General features: G+C 49.9%; 1 protein-coding gene and 1 pseudogene across 6 annotated transcripts; both read right to left on the bottom strand.

Moving 5' to 3' along the window:
- Positions 1-4,413: 4,413 nt before the first annotated feature.
- IFI6 (interferon alpha inducible protein 6) lies at positions 4,414-11,028 on the bottom strand. Of its 6 annotated transcripts, none has more exons than XM_063631536.1 (6): positions 10,870-10,942; positions 9,537-9,572; positions 7,619-7,720; positions 6,822-6,899; positions 6,590-6,739; positions 4,414-4,825 (listed from the first exon to the last, which is right to left on the bottom strand). In XM_063631536.1, exons 3-6 carry the CDS (start codon positions 7,686-7,688, stop codon positions 4,731-4,733), a joined length of 393 nt encoding a protein of 130 aa, XP_063487606.1. In that variant the 5' UTR covers positions 7,689-7,720; positions 9,537-9,572; positions 10,870-10,942; the 3' UTR covers positions 4,414-4,730. The 6 variants fall into 6 exon arrangements, with proteins under 6 accessions (XP_063487606.1, XP_063487604.1, XP_063487605.1 ...); XM_063631534.1 differs by having other exon boundaries at positions 7,595-7,720; positions 10,870-10,934; XM_063631535.1 differs by having other exon boundaries at positions 7,607-7,720; positions 10,870-10,934.
- A 4,753-nt stretch (positions 11,029-15,781) lies between these two features.
- Positions 15,782-16,417, bottom strand: LOC129472038 (charged multivesicular body protein 1a-like; annotated as a pseudogene).
- Positions 16,418-20,485: the final 4,068 nt, after the last annotated feature.

Here is a 20,485-nt window from a genome sequence, read left to right as displayed (position 1 = left end):
AGTGAAGACCAAAGAGTGCAGAAGGAGCCATCACTGAAAAGTTAGGGGGAAAAGCCTTTGGGAAGGTGTCTGGCCTAGGCACCGGCATGCCTGGAGGTGCATTTGGCCCAAGTGTGAAAGACTGAAGGAGAAATGGGCTTAGTTTGGTGGGTTCCAAGGGTAGTGGTCATGGCTGAGTGGAGACCCCTACCCCTTCTGCAGATCAGAACCTGAAGCAGTTAAACCACGCTGTGCCCTGGTAGCTGTGGGTGCTGGGAGGCAAGCTCTACTGGTTCATCAAGAATTTGTGGTCAGGCTAAGGCAGGCAGATCACCTAAAGTCAGGAGTTCAAGACCAGCCTGGCCAACATGGTGAAACCCTGTAGCTACTAAACATACAAAAATTAGCCGGGCATGGTGGCACGCACCAGTAATCCCAGCTACTCGGGAGGCTGGGGCGGGAGACTCGCTTGAACCCAGGAGGCGGAGGTTGCAGTGAGCCGACATCACGCCATTGCACCATTGCCCTCCAGCCTGGGTGACGGAGCGAAACTCCATCTAAAAAAAAAAAAAAACTAGCTGGATGTGGTGGTCCATGCCTGTGGTCCCAATTGGGAGGCTAAGGTGGGAGGATCACTCAAGCCCAGGAGGTCAAGGCTGCAGTGAGCCATGATTGCGCCACTGTACTCCCGCCCGGGGGACAGAGCAAGACCCTGTCTCAAAAAAAAAAAAAAAATCTCTCCTGTGCGGCCGTGCCATTTGTTCACACAGATAATGAACCACTGGGCTTCTGCCAGCTTCTGACTTGGCACTGGACGTTTCTCTGGGAACTGGTGCTTGCAGCGGGGAAATGGGGGCTGGATTTCTGGGGCTGGGTTCTGAGGCTGGGGACTGGGACCTGGATACTGGGGGGTAGGTGCTTGGACTTGCTTTTTGGAATAACCGACTCTCCATTTCTTTACTGGCCTCTACAGATGAGCCTGTTCCCTAACCTGAGTATCCCTTCTGTGGCTTCACGGCCAGAACTTCACAAGTGTGACCTTACTTTGTCTCAGCTCTCTGTTGCATGGAGACCCAGAAGGAGGGAAAGAGAAGGCTGCTCTGGACCTCTTCATGGGGCCTTCCTGGGACCCCTTTTGCTCCCGCTAAGCCAGGAAGCCTATGCTCCCTCATCTTCCACCCCTCCCCCAGCCATCTGCTTAAAGGAAGTGGCTCCTCTCTTCTTCACAGGAAGCCACAGGCCTCCCCTGCCTCAGCAGCCTCCAGCTACTGTTGCCCCAGACCCTCGGCTGGCCCAGACCCCCCTTTCCAGGCAGAATCTAGTGATGCCCAGTTCCCAGCATCCCCCTCTGCTCCCCAGCCAAGAAGTGCGTGTGGCGTGCTCCTCTTGTTAACTTTCATCCTTGTGACTTGGGTCTGGGAGCGCAGGCAGTGAGCCTGGAGGTGAGACCTGACTACAGGAGTTTGGCGATCCCGGAATTGTAGGACTGAGGACTTGAAGGGGAGAGGAGGTGGGCCCTGGAGGGATTCTCTGATGGACCACTCTTGTGAGCTTCAGGAGCTCCTGCTGCTGAGCAGGGGCGAGGTCTATTCATTTCCGTCTTTATTTAACCCTCGTGGGGCCTGTCCCAGAGAGGGCTGTACGTAATTGTGGAGCTGCTCAAGGCTGATGAGGGCTGATGGATTCCAAGATAGGACTGTACTGCCACCTGGTGGTCAGATCAGCACACAGCACCATGAAATTGTGAGAGCCCCTGCCGGGAGAGTGATGATTCAAGGGTATGGGGGACCTGGAAGGACCTTAAAGAACAAGGAAATCCCTAAAGTATTTTATTTAAGAGCAAGACAGTCCTAACTTGAGCACTTGAGAAAGACATTCTAGGTCTGGACGAGAGTCCAACTCCTTCCCTTCCCCATTTTACAATCTGGCAAACAGGTCCAGAGAAAAGTGCTGAGGACAGAGAACCTCTACGTTGGCAGTCAGAGATGAGATCTATTTTTGGACTCTTTTTTTTTTTTTTGAGACGGAGTCTTACTCTGTCGTCCAGGCTGGAGTGCAGTGGGGTGATCTTGGCTCACTGCAACCTCCACCTCCTGGGTTCAAGCGATTCTCCTGCCTCAGCCTCCCTAGTAACTGGGACTACAGGCGCCCGCCACCACACCCGGCTAATTTTTGTATTTTTAGTACAGCCAAGCCCTGCTAGTTTCTAGTTACCCTCATTTGTGACCAAACATGGTATTGCCCTGCACCGTCACCCACTTTAGTCACCAAAGTTGGCACTACAGAGAGGCTTTTGGCTGCTTCCAAAAATAAAATTCATCCTCAGAAAGCCAGGATCTGACAGGGCTGAGGGGACTCAGAAGCATGTGCTTCAGGCTCAGCAGATGTTTTAGAGGAGGAAGCCCTGAAGACCACGATATGGAACACCCCCACCCCTAGTTTTGAAAACAAAGAAGCAGGGCGAGTGCAGTGGCTCACGCCTGTAATCCCTGCACTTTTGGAGGTTGAGTTAGGCGGATCACTTGAGGTCAGGAGTTTGAGACCAGCCTAGCCAACATGGTGAAACCTCGTCTCTACTAAAAATACAAAAATTAGCCAGGCGTGGTGGCACACACCTATAATCCCAGCTACTTGAGAGGCTGAGGCACAAGAATTGCTTGAACCCAGGAGGTGGAGGTTGCAGTGAGCTGAGATCTCACCACTGCACTACAGCCTGGGCAACAGAGCAAGATTCTTCATCTCAAACAACAACAACAAAAACAAGGGAGCTGGGACTCCAAGAGAGTACTTAACTTGTCTGAGGTGACTCAGCCCTGGAGCTGGGTGGGGACACAGCCACGTGTCTCTCTGAAGGCTGCTGCCAGGGAGGCATCTAAAAGTGCATTGAGGCCAGGTGCAGTGGCTCACGCCTGTAATCCCAGCACTTTGAGAGTGATCCTCAGGCGGATCACCTGAGGTCAGGAGTTCAAAACTAACTTGGCCAACGTGGCGAAACCCCTTCTGTACTAAAACTACAAAAATTAGCTGGAGGTGGGGGCAGGTGCCTGTAATCCCAGCTACTTGGGAGGCTGAGGCAGGAGAATCGCTTGAACCTGGGAGGCAGAGGCTGCAGTGAGCCAAGATCACGCCACTGCACTCCAGCCTGCGCAACAGAGTGAGACTCCGTCTCAAGAAAAGTAATTAATTAATTAAAAATATATTGAGCATCTCTCGACTTGCGATGGTGAATTCTGGTGTGTGTTCACCCTTCTGCCACAGGCTTTGCAGATAGGACGATTGTAGTCCCTGGTAAGGATTGTGGTCCCTGGCAAGGGTGAGGGTGGGTGAAAGGAGATGGGGGTGGGGAGGTGGTGACAGGGGAGGAAGAGGTGGGATCCTCATTTGTGCATCATGAGCCTCAAGTAGGCAGGAACTGGGTCTCATCCGCTGTGGTGTCCTTTGCCCCTGCCATCACTTACAGAATGAAGGCAAGGAGTTATCCTGCACAGGCCGGTCCCAAGGGATCCTGGGGAAGGGAGTCTCCCATAAAGAACTGGTCATTTCCAGTGTCATTCAGCCTGAGGACTGCTGAGGCCTCAGATCTAAAATCCTGGGGCAGAGCTGTCCATCTCTCTGGCCTTGATGTTGTCCAAGGGAATAAGTGGGGCTTCTTCTAAGGGCGGAGACCCTAATTTGGTGCCAACTTTGGAAAAAAGGAAGAATATGGTCTGTGAGCCCCAGAGAGTAAACCCTGACTCCAAAGTCAGATGAGCTAATTCCTGGTTGTCACTTGGCTGTTTCCTCTTTGTTTTATGCAAGTCCTTCATCAATCATAACTGACATTTACAGAATGCTTCCTGTGTGCTTTGGTTGTCTTTTCTTTCCTATTCAGAAGGGCTGTGAATTCCATATGCAAACTGTTCTCCCTATCCCCAGAGTCCTATGAGGAAAGGGGGCCTTGCCGAGCCCTCGAAAAGCTGCTGTTACGCCCTTTCCCCAGAGCAAAGGGCTGGCCTTTATTCTCCATCTGAGGGTGATCACTAGCGCTTCTTGAGAGAACGGAGACCTGGCTTCTCCATCTCTGCCTAATCAGAGAAGTGCCTGGAAGCTTCTCTCAGTGAGAACAAACTGAGTTCTGCCTCCCCAAGCACCCTGTGGAATCGAGCCTGTCCATTTACACAGAAGGTCCTGCTAGGCAGGAGTCCAGAGCGGAGGATGTCTGAACTGAGTCTGGAAGGATGGAAGGGAGTTTTTCAGGCAGATGAGCTTCTGAAGGCATTCCAGGTAGAGAGACCAACATGTGCTAAGGCCCAGAAACAAAATCAACTGGTTGTGTTCCAGGAGCTGTGGTTGATGTGAGGGGAAAACGGGAATGGGGGTGTGTGGACGGCGCAGGCCAGAGCCAGATCGTTTTGGGCTTCTCACTGCAAACATGATTGACAGCAGGACAAAGGGTTTTCTGGGTGAAGTTTATTCTGTTTTCATATCTAGGTTGTTGGGGAGAGTGACAGACAAAGTTCTGGATTCTGGGTGTGGTCGGTGCATTCTTGTAATCCTACTTGGGAGGCTGAGACCGGAGGATCACTTGAGGCTAGGAGTTGGAGGCTGCAGTGCACTATGTTTGCATCTGTGACTAGCCACTGCACTCTAGCCTGGACAACATAGTGAGAACCCATCTCAAAAAAAAAAAAAAAAAAAAAAAAAGGCCGAGTTCTAGATCCTAACTGGAAGAGTTAGGCCAAGAAGGAAGACAAGGTTCTGGGAGCTGCTGGCTACTCCTCATCCTCCTCACTATCGAGATACTTGTGGGTGGCATAGCCCAGCAGGGCACCAATATTACCCATGACGACGCTGCTGCCGCCAGCCCCTGTAAAGCAAACACAGATGAGTCACTGGGGCCCAAGTGCCCGGCCTGGGAATCCAAATGTCTGGAAGCCATTGGTTGAGTCCAACCCCTCATTTCTAGATGGAGACACAGAGGCCCTGAGAGGGGATGGCACTACTACAAAGTGAGTCCCATTTTTACCTCGCCTTGACATCCCAAATCAGAGATGTGTTTCAGTGATGAAAAAGACAAAAATAATGGCTCCTCCACTTGATGTCTGCCATGGAAACGGCATGTTATTAGTCATGCTAACAGCCCCCTTCGTGGTGCCCTGTGTGGGTGTGGGGGGTTCACAAGCCAGGGATCGTTTCATCTTTGTCACAGCTCTGTGGCATGTGAGAGGACAACTAGCTTATAGCCCAGAGGTGTCCCTGGGCTCGCCCACACTCTTCCCCTCCCATTGCAGGGGTGTGGCCCCCTCTGAGCAGGGCTCTCTTCTTTTGGGCTGGTGCTTTGGGCTTTTGCCATTCAGAATTGAGAGAAGAGAAGATGCGAGGTTCAGAAAGGCAGAGAGGGAAGTTTGTCAGGGGCAGGTTTTCTCCAGGATTTTGGAGGCCTCAGAGCGAGAGAAAGAGGTGGGGGGGGGGGGGCGGGTGGGGAGAGAGGAGAGAGGGGGAAGTGAGGCCATTTTTTATGAGTCACTCTGGGCCGGCACAGTGGCTCATGCTTGCCGTCTCAACACTTTGGGAGGCCAAAGTGGGAGGATTGCTTGAGCCCAGGAATTCAAGACCATCCTGGGCAATACAATGAGACCCCGTCTCTATAAAAAAAAAAAAAAAAAAAAAAAAAAAAAAATAGCCGGTGTGTGGCGGTATGTGCCTGTAGTCCCAGCTACTTGGGAGTCTGAGGCTGGAGGATAGCTTGAACCTGGGAGTTCGAGGCTGCTGTGAGCTGTGATCATGCACTGCATTCCAACGTGGCAGTGTGACACCTTGTTTTGACCTTTATAATCAATAGATCAATAGATTGATCAATTGATAGAAGAGTCACTGTGAGTCTGTATCTGTTCCCTCCGTGGTGTTCAAAAAGTTCAAGTCAAGACCAGTTTGGTGTGAGATGGATTTGAGTTACTCTACTACATTGCTTTGCTACTGTGGTCTCTGAGATTGAGCAGATTCAAAAATGTTAAACTGAGGATGATCACCCCATGCACCGCTGAGGGAATTGAGGCTTGTTGTGATTTGGCCAAAGCATCAGTGAGGCACCCAGCCTTTGAGGCTGAGAATGGGGCTTCTGGCATCGTACTGACTGGGTCAGAATCTAGGCTCTGGTCTAAAGTAGCAGGGAGACTTGAGTCAGTTACTTAATTCCTGGCCGGACACGGTGACTCACGCCTGTAATCCTAGCACTTTGGGATGCTGAGGCAGGCGGATCAGCTGAGGTCAGGAGTTTGAGGCCAGCCTGGCCAACGTGGTGAAACCCTATCTCTACTAAAAATACAAAAATTAGCTGGGCGTGGTGGCGTGTGCCTGTAAATCCCAGCTACTTGGGAGGCTGTGGCAGGAAAATTGCTTGAACCGGGGAGGCAGAGGTTGCAGTGAGCCGAGATCACACCACTGCACTTCAGCCTGCCTGGGTGACACAGCCAGACTCTGTCTCAAAATAAATAAATAATCACTTAATTCCTGGTAAACTACTTAATTACTTGAGTAAATTACTTAATTCCTGAGTGCCTCAGTTTCCCCATATGTATGATGAAAATAATAGTAAAGAACGTCCCACTAGGGGCCCAGGCCCCGCACTCACCGAGGCTCTGCAGCGTGGCCACTAGCCCCCCTGCGGGCACGCCGCCCCCATTCACGATCGCAGACCAGCTCATCAGCGAGGCAGCCACTGAGTTGGCCGCGATGCCGGCGCCAGTGAAGCCCAGCACGGGCAGCCCGGCGACTGCGAGTCCTGGAGGAACAGGAGAGGGTGAGGGAGCGCCCGCGGCAGAGGCCCGTCCCACCTGCCCGAGATCCTCGCCCTCCAGACCCACCTCCTCCGACGGCCATGAAGGTCAGGGCCTTCCAGAACCCGGAGCCGCTGTCCGAGCTCTCCGAGCACTTTTTCTTGCCTGCAGGAGAGCAGACAAAGCGTAGTGGGGGTGTTGGGGTGGGACACAGGGTTCCCCTACTCTGTCTGATGCTCAGGACCACTCCTGGAGGTGGGGGCCACCACTCTCCTACTCAGAGAGCCTCACAGAAGGAAAGGGACTTTCCCCTAGGCGCCTAGCCTGGCACAGAACTAGCATCGAGTAAATTTCGGTAGGATGGAGGAATGAACAGAGTAGTGGGATTTGAATCTGGGACTCTGGCGACACCAACCCTGCGCTGTCCATTGGAATGGACGCCAGGGTCTCTACAGAAGCACGCCAGAGTCTCTACACCCGGGACCCTGAAACTCTCTCCTTTATCCCACACTCCTCCCGTCCCCCAGCACCCTTATATGCCTCCTTACTTATCTCCTTACCTGCACCCTTATCTGTTCCCTTACCTGCATCCTTACCCGCATCCTTACCTGCATCCTTACCCGCATCTTTACCTGCATCCTTACCTGCATCCTTACCCGCACCCTTACCTGCATCCTTACCTGCATCTTTACCAGGGTCCTTACCCTCATCCTTACCTGCATCCTTACCCGCATCTGTACCTGCATCCTTACCTGCATCTTTACCTGCATCCTTACCCGCATCCTTACCTGCATCCTTACCCGCATCTTTACCTGCACCCTTACTTGCATCCTTACCTGCACCGTTACCTGTCCCCTTACCTGCATCCTTACCCGCATTCTCACCTGCCTCCACCCCGCTGCATGTGAAGAGCAGCAGGTAGCACAAGAAAAGCGATACCGCCTTCTGCCGCATGGTGGCGCCGCGCGCGGGCTCCGTCACTAGACCTGCGAACGGGCGAGAGGGAGATGGTCCCCGGGGCATTTTTAGAGCTCATCAGCTCTGCTGTTTTCCCTTCCAGTTCCGACTGAATCAGTAAAAAACAGCAAGGTGCGGTGAATGGAATTCCTCTCAGGAGCCTCGGGAATCCGTTTCCTCTCCGCATCAGTGGCAGAGATGTCCCTGCCCCAACCGGTGGGTGTGCGGATTCGCACGGTGTTTGGCACGTGGTAAGCTCCGCAGATGTCAATATCATGACTGTGGTTGTCCTTGGCCTTGTACCCGAGTGACCTTGGGCAGGATACTAGGGTACTTTGCTTCTCTGGGCTTCAGTTTATTTATTTCTAAAATTGGGGTATTAATAGAGCCTATTTCTGAGGGTACTTGTTAATTTAGTAACTGTTCCACGCTGTATCCCTGGCACTTTGAACAGTGCCTGACGCATAGAATTTGCTTAAAAAAATTTTTTTTAAGATAAACTCATTCTTACAATGCATTGAATATCTACAGGCACCAAACATTGGCCTCACATCAACTTAATTTTTTTTCAGAAAGAAAGCACAGGAAGGTGTGTGGAAAAAGAAACTCAGTTTCCCTCACCGTACAAGAGGCTTCTGACAGCAGAAGTGCGGGGGTTTCTCCCCACCAGCAAGCAGGCAATCGGTCCTCTGGTGAACACCAGCTGAGGGTCCCCAAATTCAATTCTGACGCCACTATGGGTAGATAGTGGCCCATCCCACATGTTGAGGGTTCAGTCCCCCAGACTGCCAATCGAAAGCCCTAAGGTTGTTTTACCTGTGCTTCTAACTGACTATAAATTGGGGTTCCCACAATTCCCTCCTGCAGTTTTATTAATTTGCTAGAGCAGCTCACAGAACTCAGGGAAACTACTTACATTTACTGGTTTCTTTCTTTAAAAAAAAAATTGGTTTTGTTGTTGTTGTTTTGAGACAGGGTCTCACTCTATTGCTCAGGCTGGAGTGCAGTGGCCCTATCTCAGCTCACTGCGACCTTCGCCTCCCAGGCTCAAGTGATCCTCCCACCTCAGCCTCCAGAGTAGCTGGGACTACAGGTATGCACCACCACGCCCAGCTAATTTTTTTTTTTTTTGAGATGGGGTTTCACCATGTTGCCCAGGCTGATCTGGAACTCCTGAGCTCAAGCAATCTGCCTGCCTCAGCCTCCCAAAGTGCTGAGATTACAGGCGTCAGCCACCACACCCAGCCACATTTACTGGTTCCTTATGGATATTACAAATGCTCCAGATGAAGAGGTGCATAGGGCAAGGTATGGGAGAAAAGGGCATGGAGTTTCCATTCCTCTCCAGAAGCACCAGCCACTGGGGACCTGCTTGTATTCGGCTATCTGGAAGCTCGTCAAACCCTGTCCTTTTGTGCTTTTATGGAGGCTTCATTACATAGGCACGGCTGATTAAATCATCGCCCATTGGTAATCAGCTTAACCTTCAGCCCCTCTCCCCTCCCCAGAGGAAATGCCAGCCATCAGTCAACTTATTAGATAGTTATCACTCAAAAGATATTGATTAGATACTTATCACTCAAAAGATGTTGGTTATCACTCAAAAGATATTGATTAGATAGTTATCACTCAAAAGATAGTTATCACTTTGAAGATTCCAAGGATTTTAGGAGTTGTATGCCACGAACTGGGGGATGAAAAAATATATTTTACAATATCACAAGGGATAAAGGTCACACTGCAAACTGTACAACATGGGTACACATTCAAGACTGTCAGAATTCAGAACCTATGCTCTTTCCTTTATACCATAAAACTGGAAAATTCATATGCCCTCAGACTCACCTCTAATGTGATCTTTGTCAGCTCAATGCTATTTCCCTAAGTTAAAAAGAAAAACAAGAAACTCCTCTCATGTATTGAGTACTTAGCACTTTATGGCACGCAGTCCACTTGTACCTATAACAACACCATGAAGTAGGTACCATTGTTATCAACCACATTATAGATAAGGAAACTGAAGCTCAGAGAGGTTAAGTAATATTCCCAAGGCTGCCTAGCCAGGTCGTGGCAAAGTCAGGGTTTAAACCCACAATTGGCTAATACCCAAGCCCACTTTTTTTTTTTTTTTTTTTTTTTTGAGATGGAGTCTTGCTCTGTCATCCAGGCTGGAGTGCAGTGGCTCAATCTCATCTCACTGCAAGCTCCGCCTCCCAGGTTCACGCCATTCTTCTACCTCAGCCTCCCGGGTAGCTGGGACTACAGGTGCCCGCCACCAAGCCCGGCTAATTTTTTTTTGGTATTTTTAGTAGAGACAGGGTTTCACTGTGTTAGCCAGGATGGTCTCAATCTCCTGACCGCGTGACCCGTCTCGGCCTCCCAAAGTGCTGGGATTACAGGCGTGAGCCACCACGCCCGGCCACCAAGCCCACATTTTTTTTTTTTTTTTTTTTTTTTTTTTTTTTTTTTTTTGAGACGGAGTCTCGCTCTATCGCCCAGGCTAGAGTGCAGTGGCGCGATCTCGGCTCACTGCAAGCTCCGCCTCCCAGGTTCACGCCATTCTCCTGCCTCAGCCTCTCCGAGTAGCTGGGACTACAGGCGCCCGCCACCACGCCCGGCTAATTTTTTGTATTTTTAGTAGAGACGGGGTTTCACCGTGGTCTCGATCTCCTGACCTCGTGATCCGCCCGCCTCGGCCTCCCAAAGTGCTGGGATTACAAGCGTGAGCCACCGCGCCCGGCCTCAAGCCCACATTTTTAACAACCACTCCAGATGGCTTCATCTATCCTTAAAGATGAACTCACTGTCACGTTGGACCCTATAATGAAAGGGCTTCTAAAATCATCCAGTCCTTTGAGCAGGTAAGGCAACTTCACCTTCCTTTTACAGAGGAAGTAATTAAGGCTCCAAGAGGTGACAGGGTTAAGGCCACAGATCGCTGACATTGCACCTGCAAGCTGGGTCTCATGCCTCTTGGGGTTTTGTATCCCATCTCCCTAAAAATCTCCAACCCATCCTCTTAGACAAGTCCCAGGCCAGGGCACTAAAAAGGACCCAGGGGTGCTGCCTCCCTGGAGAAGGGGCCTCCTGGCTCTCAGAACATGAGATTTATAGGCAGGCAGGCAGCCTGGCAGAGGGTGGCAGCTTGATGCCCACACTTCATAGCTCCTGAGTTTACCTTGGAGGAGAGAAGAGAAGCGATCTTCAGCCCGGAGCCTGCTGATAGATGGGCACAGCGGCGAGTAAACAGTTCTCCGGCTGAAGGCTGGCTTTTTATCATCACTTGCAGATCCTCCCACGTCTCACCCTAGGCAGCCAATCCCCGTCGGAGTTTCTATTTCTGCACTCTGCAGTTTCATTTTCCCCTCTCTCCCAGCCCTGCACTCTGCAGAGTTTCATTTTCCCCTCTCTCCCAGCTCCGCCCAGGGGGACCATTTGTGTGCTGCCTGCTGGCAGAAAAATGCACTTCAAGCTGAGGACTTTTGGAGCCGCTAAGGGTATTCAAAGCATGTCACACTATGATGACAGCCACGGCCATACTGGGCTTAGTGAAGCCTGATCACCAGCACCCCCCTGGGGCACACAGGCCTTTCACCATTCAGTCCAATTAATAAACAACACCTACCATTTATTGAGCACTTGCTGCATGCCAGGGTCTGTGCAAAGTGCTCTATTTACATGATCTTTTTCCAATCCCACAGTAGTCATGTGACATACTATATGCTGTTTACAAACCCCCAGAACTTTGGAAATTAAGTCACTTTGTTCCATTGTTCTCTCAGGCTGGCTGCCTCTGGGTCATGGGCATATGGTAAGACCAGTGAAGCCTGTGTTCATGTGGCCATCATGATACATCTTGAGTTTCAAGATGGGTCCCCTGGCCCTAGGTAATGAACTGAGCATTCTTTAAAGCCTTTGGATGGTGATGCTTGAAGCGCTATGGGTCAGAAATGCAACCTCTATTTGGAGAACATAGAAATTCCAGTAAGCATGAATCATTGCCTTCTCCCAAATGGAAGGGGTCTGAAATAATTGACCTGCCACCAGATGGCTGGCTATTCTCATTGAGCAATTTTGCCATATTGCTACCTGCTGCTGGTAGATTGGCTATATTTTGGCAATTGCCAGATCAGTTTTGATGAGAGGGAGCCCAAGTTGTTGGACTCATTTCTAACCCCCATCCTTACCACCTTGGACACTCATAGGTCTATTGCAAGGCAATAGTGGGGCTAAGTTTAGAGGCTGGCTGACACCCACAGGATGGGACATCCTGGCCTTTGGGCTGTAGAGCCTCCTCTGCAGCAGATGATCTCTGGTCAGCATTAACATGAGACACATAGATCCAGGTGCTTTATGCCCATTCAGAGTTCATTCTTATGCCCCTAACCCACACCTGCTTATTCCCAGTCTTCCAATCTTGTTCCATCCATGCCTTTGACCAACCAGCCAAGCCATTTGCCACTTATTAGGAATTGGTGTTATGTCTGTACCTCAGTCCATCTCTCTCTCTCTGCATACAGAGGGAACAACACGGTATACTGCTCCTAGTTCTGCCCCCTGGGAGGATTCACTATTATTCAGGACCACCCCCAACTGGGGCTGTAATAGAGTGGTCCGTTTCTAGCTGATACCAAAATATGATACTGACTTATCTGTGAATTGCATTCGACTCCTTTCCTCCATTATCTGTTGGTTGCTGGGAACACTCCATGAGGCCATATATGTGGGTCAAAGAGAAAACCCAGAGAAATAGAGTTGGGTGCCACAGGACTCTGAGCTCCCTGTTTAATTTACTCATGCCTTTTAGACCCTTTTTGCTCGGCCTTGAATATACCATTTCCCTCATATATTTTTTGTTTTGTTTTGCTCTTTGTTCTTTGTTGTTGTTGTTTTTGAAACGGTCTTGCACTGTTCCCCAGGCTGGAGTGCAGTGGTGTGATCTCGGTTTACTGTAACCTCCGCCTCCCAGGTTCAAGTGATTCTCCTGCCTAAGCCTCCCAAGTAGCTGGGATTACAGGCACCGACCACCATGCCTGGATAATTTTTTAATTTTTAGTGGAGATGGGGTTTCCCCATGTTGGCCGGGCTGGTTTTGAACTCCTGACCTCAGATGATTCTCTTGCCTTGTCCTCCCAAATTGCTGGGATTACAGGTGTGAGCCACCATGTCCAGCCACTCATAGGCTTTTGTCACAGCCCCAGCAAATGCTCCACAAAGAGCTATCGAATGTAGAACTTCTCCCTGGCAGCACTCCAGCTTCTACTTTACAGCGTGGGCTTAGGTTTCCATTTAGCATGTCCAACTAAAATTGCCAGAAGGGCGGATTTACATGCTTTCTGTTTTACAGTTCTAGGTAGGGAGAACAACCCTGTCATATACAAAGCCCCTTTCCATAAAACATTAGGTAAAGGAGACACAACCACTTTACATTAAGCCTTTACGTAAAGCCTGTTTAAGACATTCCCACTTTCAGAATCCCGTTGACCAAGTACGTTTTTATGTCCTGGGAACTTCTCTTCTCTACCCGCTCCCCAGACCATTTTATTCTCTCTTGGGCAATAAGTGTTTAGGTCCCTAGCCAGAGGCCAGGCCAGGAGACTCTGGCCTCTCTGTCCATCTTACCTTGATTAACCAGTCTGACCATCACCCCAGGCAATTCCAGGTGGCGTTTCTTATTGTAAATCTTTACCTTCCTGCTTTTAAAATTCCTCCAAACTGGAGGAAATAGAGCAAACTGGTTTGAAGCCTTTAATATTGAAGACCATCAGAGACTCCCTTTGGTCCACCCAACCTTCAATAGTGTATTAAGACATTTATTTTAGCCAGGCGTGGTGGCTCATGACTGTAATCCCAGCACTTTGGGAGGCTGAGGCTGGCGGATCACCTAAAGTCAGGAGTTCAAGACCAGTCTGACCAACATGCCAAAACCCCATCTCTACTAAAAATACAAAAATTAGCCGGGCATGGTGGCAGGTCCCTGTAATCCCAGCTACTCGGGAAGCTGAGGCAGGAGAATTGCTTGAACCCAGGAGGCAGAGGTTACAGTGAGCTCACACCACTGCACTCCAGCCTGGGTGACAGAGCAAGACTCTGTCTCAAAAAAAAAAAAAAAAAAAAAAAAAGACATTTGTTTTCACTGCATTAATTTCCTTTTTTAAAACTTCATTAATTTTTATTTTACTCATCCTATTTCTTAATAGCCATCTAAGGATTTCCATCCTGCTCAGATGAGTCTCATGACTCTCCCCTTTCTTTTTCCTCTTAGTTTCACCCTTATCAGTGTTCTCTTCTTTCCCTCCCTCCCTCCATCTCCTTTCTTCCTTCCTTCCCCTTCCTTCCTCCCTCCCTCCCTTCCTTCCTTCCTTCCTTCCTTCCTTCGCTTCCTTGCTTGCTGGGGGACCTGTTTGTTTATTTACAACAGCATTTTAGGAAAAGGGCAAACATGGCTCTCTCCTTCAACAAATTCCTGCTTTGGTGCCCAAGGAGACGGGCCGAGGTAGCCCCTGCCTGGCCCTTGGCTCTGTGGAGCCCTGCACCCTCGGGAGGACAAGGTGGCTCCCCAACGCTGTTAATTCCAAAGCTGTTATTTGCAAGAGATAGAAGGACCTTGTTTCAACACCCAGCATGTGGGTCAATTTTGGGGGAGGCTGGAGAAGACCATGGCCAGATGGTGCCTTGACCTCCGCATGTCCAGACCCACCAATGGGATCTCCTCCCCAGGGGCTCTGAAATCCTGAAAAAACCAAACGCACCGAGTGAGGGTCTTACGCTTCCCTTCATAAGAGCCACGACACCGCGGCAGCCCTGGTGTGGGCTGTGTAGGTGCAGCGCTGGTGCAGAGGAGGGGCTGGGACTCACCCTCCCCGCCTGCCACCTGCCCTTTCTACTTTGGCAAACAACAACAAAACCCTGGAAGCTTCAAGAAAATGAAGTAAACTTTAGGGAACAGAAAAAACAAAACAGCAGGCTGTGCCCATAGCCCTCTCTCTGCCGTCCCCGTCTCCAAGTCCTCCTGATGAGCTGCAGCTGGTGGTGTCCGCGTGGCCACAGCACAGGTTTTCCTCACAGAGCCACTGGCCCAGCTGAAGGTGATTCTCCCAAGCTCCCTTCACCAGCCACTCTGGCTTCCATGCTGGGAAGGTAAGATCAGGTGCAGTCAGAGGAGGCACCCAGTTATTTAGAGAGACAGAAGAGAGTGGAACACAGGCAGCGTCACCGAGGGGCCCCACGCACACGCTCAATTCCGGCCAGTGCGTGGACAGACCCTCTGCTGAGGGGACACAACAGCACAGCCCATGTAGCCCAAGGCACCTCCAGAGGTGGCAGCTCAGCAAGGATAAGGACCCCAGGGTGGAAACTCCTGGATTTGGAGCCGGGCAATGTTCTGTCCCCACGGACTGGGCAGCTTTAAGAACCAGGGCAGCTGAGGGCAGGAGGCCCAGGGAGGCTCAGCCAGCTGTCAGGAGCAGCCCAGACCCCACCCCTAGAATGACAGAGGAGGAAGAGGAGGAGGGTCATCATCTGTAAATGCCACCAAGACTGTGTCGGTTGGCACCTGATGTTCCCCAGCACACACGAGCCCCTGTGCCTCTTTAGGCTGTGTCTGTTCACAGGGTGGGACCTCCTGCCCATTGGTGGTGGGGGCAGGGGGCATGGAGAAGCCTTCTTCAGGAGCTGCCTGGAAAACAGGGCAGCCCTGACCCCCACTGGCTGACAGGGAGCAGCATGTCTGCTATCACAGAATCTGAAGGTCCCCGCAGTGTTGGGCAAAAGTTTACATGGCACCCGCTGGCCAGACTCCATCGACTCCACAGAGAGCAAAAGAGAGCCTGCTGACCTCCCCGCTGTTGGCCCCAGAGTCACAGAAGTCACTCCAACTCAGCACCAGGACACAGATCCACCGCCCAACCTAAGAAAACAGGAACAGCTCCAAGGCCACCTAGGCCAGGCAGGTGAGAGGGGCTGGGCGGCAGTGGCTGCCAGCTGCAGCTCTGCAGGATCAACAGAAAGGCAAGACGCAGCGGGGAGGAGGCCAGGAGCCTTGCGGCACATCACAGAGCAGAGGAGGCGGTGCCCACGGCAGCGTGCGGCTAATTCCTCAGGGCGGCCAACTCCCTTCACAGCTGTTCCTCCTGGGTTCACGCCCGGAGCTCTCCCCGGCAGAGGCACCCTTGGGAAACTGGCTGAGCTGGTCTAGAACCTCCAGGCCATTCTCCTTGGCGCTCTGCACAATGGGGCTGTCCACCTGCTCCTGAGGCGTGGTCAGTGTGGTGGCCGAGCTCATGGAATCCCCCATCACTAACGTGTGCATGGCCAGGTTTTGCACTTGCTACTTGAACCTGTCCATCGCCTCAGAGGCTTCTGCAGGTCCGTGGTGTTCAGGGCCTTGTCTGGGGCTTTGGTCACCTACACCACGTTCTTGGTCACCGCCTTCATGGTCACAGCTGTCTGCACCTCGGGGGCCTCTGTGTCCCGGCGGATGCCATGCACAACCAGTTCACGCGGCTCTTCTCCTTGAAGACGGTGTTCTTGGCCCACACACGGGTGCACTCTATGTTTTTCTGCTGAAGGGACTTCTTCACTTTGGCCTGGTGGGCCTAGGAGTGCTTTTCTGCCTTCTTGTCTGGTTTCTCCAGCTGCTTCACCATAAATTTCAACTGGAACAGGGTATCGTCCATGGCCAGCCTGACAGAAGCATCCCTTGGAAAGGCAGAAGGGACATGAACTCCGGGAGGCATCAGGTGCCAGTGGCTCTTGCCTTATTTCTTAATAACCATTTAAAAATGTTTGCCTCCGTGGGAGAAATTGTTTGATTCTCCCCTCTCCCATTACCTATTCTCTTGCTAGTTGCCTTAATGTTTTCATCACCATCCGTAAGACCCAGGAGGGGAAGTTGAGGTAGCAAATTTGATAAGGCTTCTCTGAATATAGCTCAGTTTTGCAGTAGTAGGTTACATGAGGTGCCCATGCAAAAGACGCTGCCTGAACCACTGCATTTATCATGACCTGGGTAATAGGCATTGTCATGCAGGACTCCTGTTGACTCCAGTAGGGATGGCACTGTGTCCCAGAGGCCAAAGAGACCTTGAACCAGTGAACGAGACTTAGGGTTTACTGAGGGGAACTTACACACAGGGACGGTCCAGCGGTGGCGGGCTGGACGGGAGAATCACTACCTTTTATAAAATACATGCAGTTGATACAGCATTTTCACTTAGCACCTTCCACCTAGCAACCTCTACCCAGCAACCTCCATTTAATCCACAAAAAGGGACTCCATCCCCTGTACGGCCTGTGTTCCAAGGAATGAGCCAGGGGCTCAGATGTCCTTCATAGACAAGGAGTGAAACTCTGGGTTGGCCACTCCCAGATTCCTAAGCTCAGGACTCTGAACACATATTCTTCTTAGACCCTAGGATCATTCTCAGGGTATGCTTCAGTTAAGTTATTGCTGTCAGGTGCATCTGCCATACAGGCATCCTCAGCGGGTGAATGCCTGGTCATTGTGAAGCCAGCTCCACATGGCTTGCGTATGAAACCGATCAACTGCTTCATCTGGGGTGTTCCATTTGACATTTATAGGGAGTGCAGGGGCCAAGGGAAAAACTTCTCCTTTGCCCTCTCAAGGATCACTGTAAATTCAACCCACAAAATGCAGATTAATAGAGAAATGTCATACAAATTTATTAATGTGTACATGAGGGAAAATCACAGAGTGATTACCTAGCATCCCAGTGAGGCCCAAATACTTCTATAGCTTTATTTCAGAGGGGATGGGGGAGATGGGGAATATAGGTAATTCTGTTGAGGGACAATAAATGATTACTAGGGAGAATGAATGGGTGGGAGTAGAGGAATAGAGATTAACTTATAAATGGGCTGGGCATAGTGGCTCACACCTGTAATTTTGACACTTTGGGAGGTCAAAGCAGGAGGACTGCTTGAGGCTAGGAGTTCAAGACCAGCCTGGGCAACACAGTGAGACCCTATCTGTACAAAAACTTTTAAAATTCGATGGGCTTGGTGGTGCGTACACGTAGTCAGGAGGCTCCCCTTGAATCCGGGAGTTTGAGTGAGCTATGAATGCACCACTGCACTCCAGCCTGTGCAACAGAGAGACACCCTGTCTCAAAAACAACAACGACAGCCACGCCAACAACAAACTTGTCAGTGGTTCTCTTGGAAAGTGAATGAGCCTGAAAGAGACATTATCTTGTGAATGGGTCTGTTCAAGAATGTACTTACATGCTCGGTCTTTTTTTCTGTAATAGATAATGAAATAATAGGGAGCGGAAGCAAAAACAATTGTTCTTGGAGGGTCCATCCAGTCTTTATATAGATGGGGGGAAAGTCTCTTCTAGTGGCTGTGGATCTCGAAAGGCCTTTAATGAAAAATTTAAAATACTCATTATACCAAAGGGAGCCATATTTTGGGGTGAAGTTCTTTGAGCTCCTTCAGGAGAGTCTCCCTTCTCAGGGTAAACAAATTTAACAGTGGCTTTTATCCAATCTACCAGGCTGGCTGTTCCCTCAGGAATAACCTCCTGTGTGTGTGTGGGTCACGTATAGCCACCTGCAATTGTTCCATAGTGAGCTGTGGATCCTGCGTCAATCTCAACATGCTCTTCCATTCTGCAGCATTTAAAATCTAGTTACTCTTGCAATCCATCTTAGTAATGATTCCTCAGGAAGCTGAAGATAGTAATCTACAAAATGGAACAATTCCTTCACATCGTGCCCTCTAGTCTATAGTGACTTGGTTTTGCCCTTCCCCTACATTGACTGTCTTCATGGTAACCCAGTTCTGAGTTATTTTCTGTTTCCCTGCTGAAGTTTTCCCTTGGGGATCAGTTTGGAGGCTAGGAGCTGAAGCTCAGACTCACTGAAATCTGAACTTGGTTTAGCACCAAGGTCTGACACAGCACTCTCTTTCAATTTCATTTTAGCTATTATAGTTAACAGTAAACAAGAATGTTTTTCTTTTTGCTTATTAGTTTGCATTTCCTTATGTATCCAGTGAATCAACTCTCCAGGAGTTGGTTCTGTCTCTAAATTCCATTCGTAACTTTTATCTTTAGTAACTGAGCACAGCACAATTGTGGCTCTAAACCATGGGTGACCACATGGCTACTCAGGAATCAAAAGTTCCTCACCCCACACTCTTTCATCCTTTCTCTTCCCAAACCACAACTTTCCATCAGCCCAGGCCATTCTAGCAGATCCCACTTCCGTGACACCAACTCTGCCAGGATGGGGGGAAACGACACTCAATGTGCCTGTTCTATTATCTCACTTAACAACAACAATCAACACAGAAGACTTTTGTGACCAAATTTGTGTGTGAGGATTTCCCCACACACCAAGCAGCAGTCACCAGTTGGGTGTCCTCTGATTCAATTCAGACACTATGTACTCGGAGATAGTGTTATCAGAAAGGGGTCCTGATCCAGACCCTAAGAGGGTTCTTGTTGGATCTTATACGAGAAAGAATCTGCGGCAAGTCCACAGAGTGAAGTGAAAGCAAGTTTGTTAAGAAGAAACAAAAGGCCGGGCGCGGTGGCTCACGCTTGTAATCCCAGCACTTTGGGAGGCCGAGGCGGGCAGATCACGAGGTCAGGAGATCGAGACCACGGTGAAACCCCGTCTCTACTGAAAATACAAAAAAAAAAATTAGCCGGGCGTGGTGGCGGGCGCCTGTAGTCCCAGCTACTCGGAGAGGCTGAGACAGGAGAATGGCGTGAACCCGGGAGGCGGAGCTTGCAGTGAGCCGAGATTGCGCCACTGCACTCCAGCCTGGGCGACAGAGCGAGACTCCGTCTCAAAAAAAAAAAAAAAAAAGAAGAAACAAAAAATGGCTACTCCCTGAGGGCCACTGGGTGGCTATTTTTATGGTTATTTCTTGAACATATGCTAAACAAGGGGTGAGGTATTCATTAGTTTTCTGGGAAAGGGGTGGGGACTGAGGGTTCCTCTTCCTTTTAGACCATATAGGGTAACTTCCAGATGTTGACATGGCATTTGTAAACTGTTATGGCACTGGCGGGAGTGTCTTTTAGCATGCTAATGCATTATAATTAACATATAATGAACAGTGAGGACAACCAGAGGTCACTTTCGTTGCCATCTTGGTTTTGGCAGGTTTTGGCCAGCTTCTTTACTGCATCCTGTTTTACCAGTGGGATCAGTGGGGTCTTTGTGACCCGTATCTTGTATTGACCTCCTCTCTCATCCTGTGACTAAGAATGCCAAACCTCGTGGGAAAGCAGCCCAGCAGGACCGACCCTTATTGTATCTAGCCCCTGTTCAAGATGGAATTGCTCTTGTTCGAACACCTCTGACATGTTTCCCCCTCTCTTTTACGAGGGGACTCTTAAGCCTAAGGGTTGTAGAGGGTTGTAGATCTATCCTCTGTAACTTCTTCAGGCTGAATAGGGGAGATAATATTTTTGCCTAATTATGAGGGTCTTTTGTATTCAGGGTAGAGAAGAGCTCAGTCAGTTATGGTGAAGGCCGTTCATAACTCTTCCAGATATCACCTTCTGTTCTGACACAAGGTGCTATGTGAAAGATAATAAATGTTCAATTTAAGAAAATGTTGAACAGCCTTATTTTGTGTTTCTACAAAATAGTACAACAGCAATATATTCCACAGCAGTAAAGGAAATAAGTAAAATTATCCCAGTAGACTGAATAAGAAGGCTTTTCATGAATTTGACTATTGTTGGAACCAAGTTGTTAGGGGATCACTAGCTGATTCCAATACATGACCAGAATTAGAATACTGATCTAGATTT

This window comes from Symphalangus syndactylus, chromosome 22, assembly GCF_028878055.3.
Source record: "Symphalangus syndactylus isolate Jambi chromosome 22, NHGRI_mSymSyn1-v2.1_pri, whole genome shotgun sequence".
In the NCBI taxonomy this organism is placed as follows: Eukaryota; Metazoa; Chordata; class Mammalia; order Primates; family Hylobatidae; genus Symphalangus; species Symphalangus syndactylus.
Note: the sequence above shows the minus strand (reverse complement) of the source record. Positions and strands in the feature narration are given on the sequence as shown.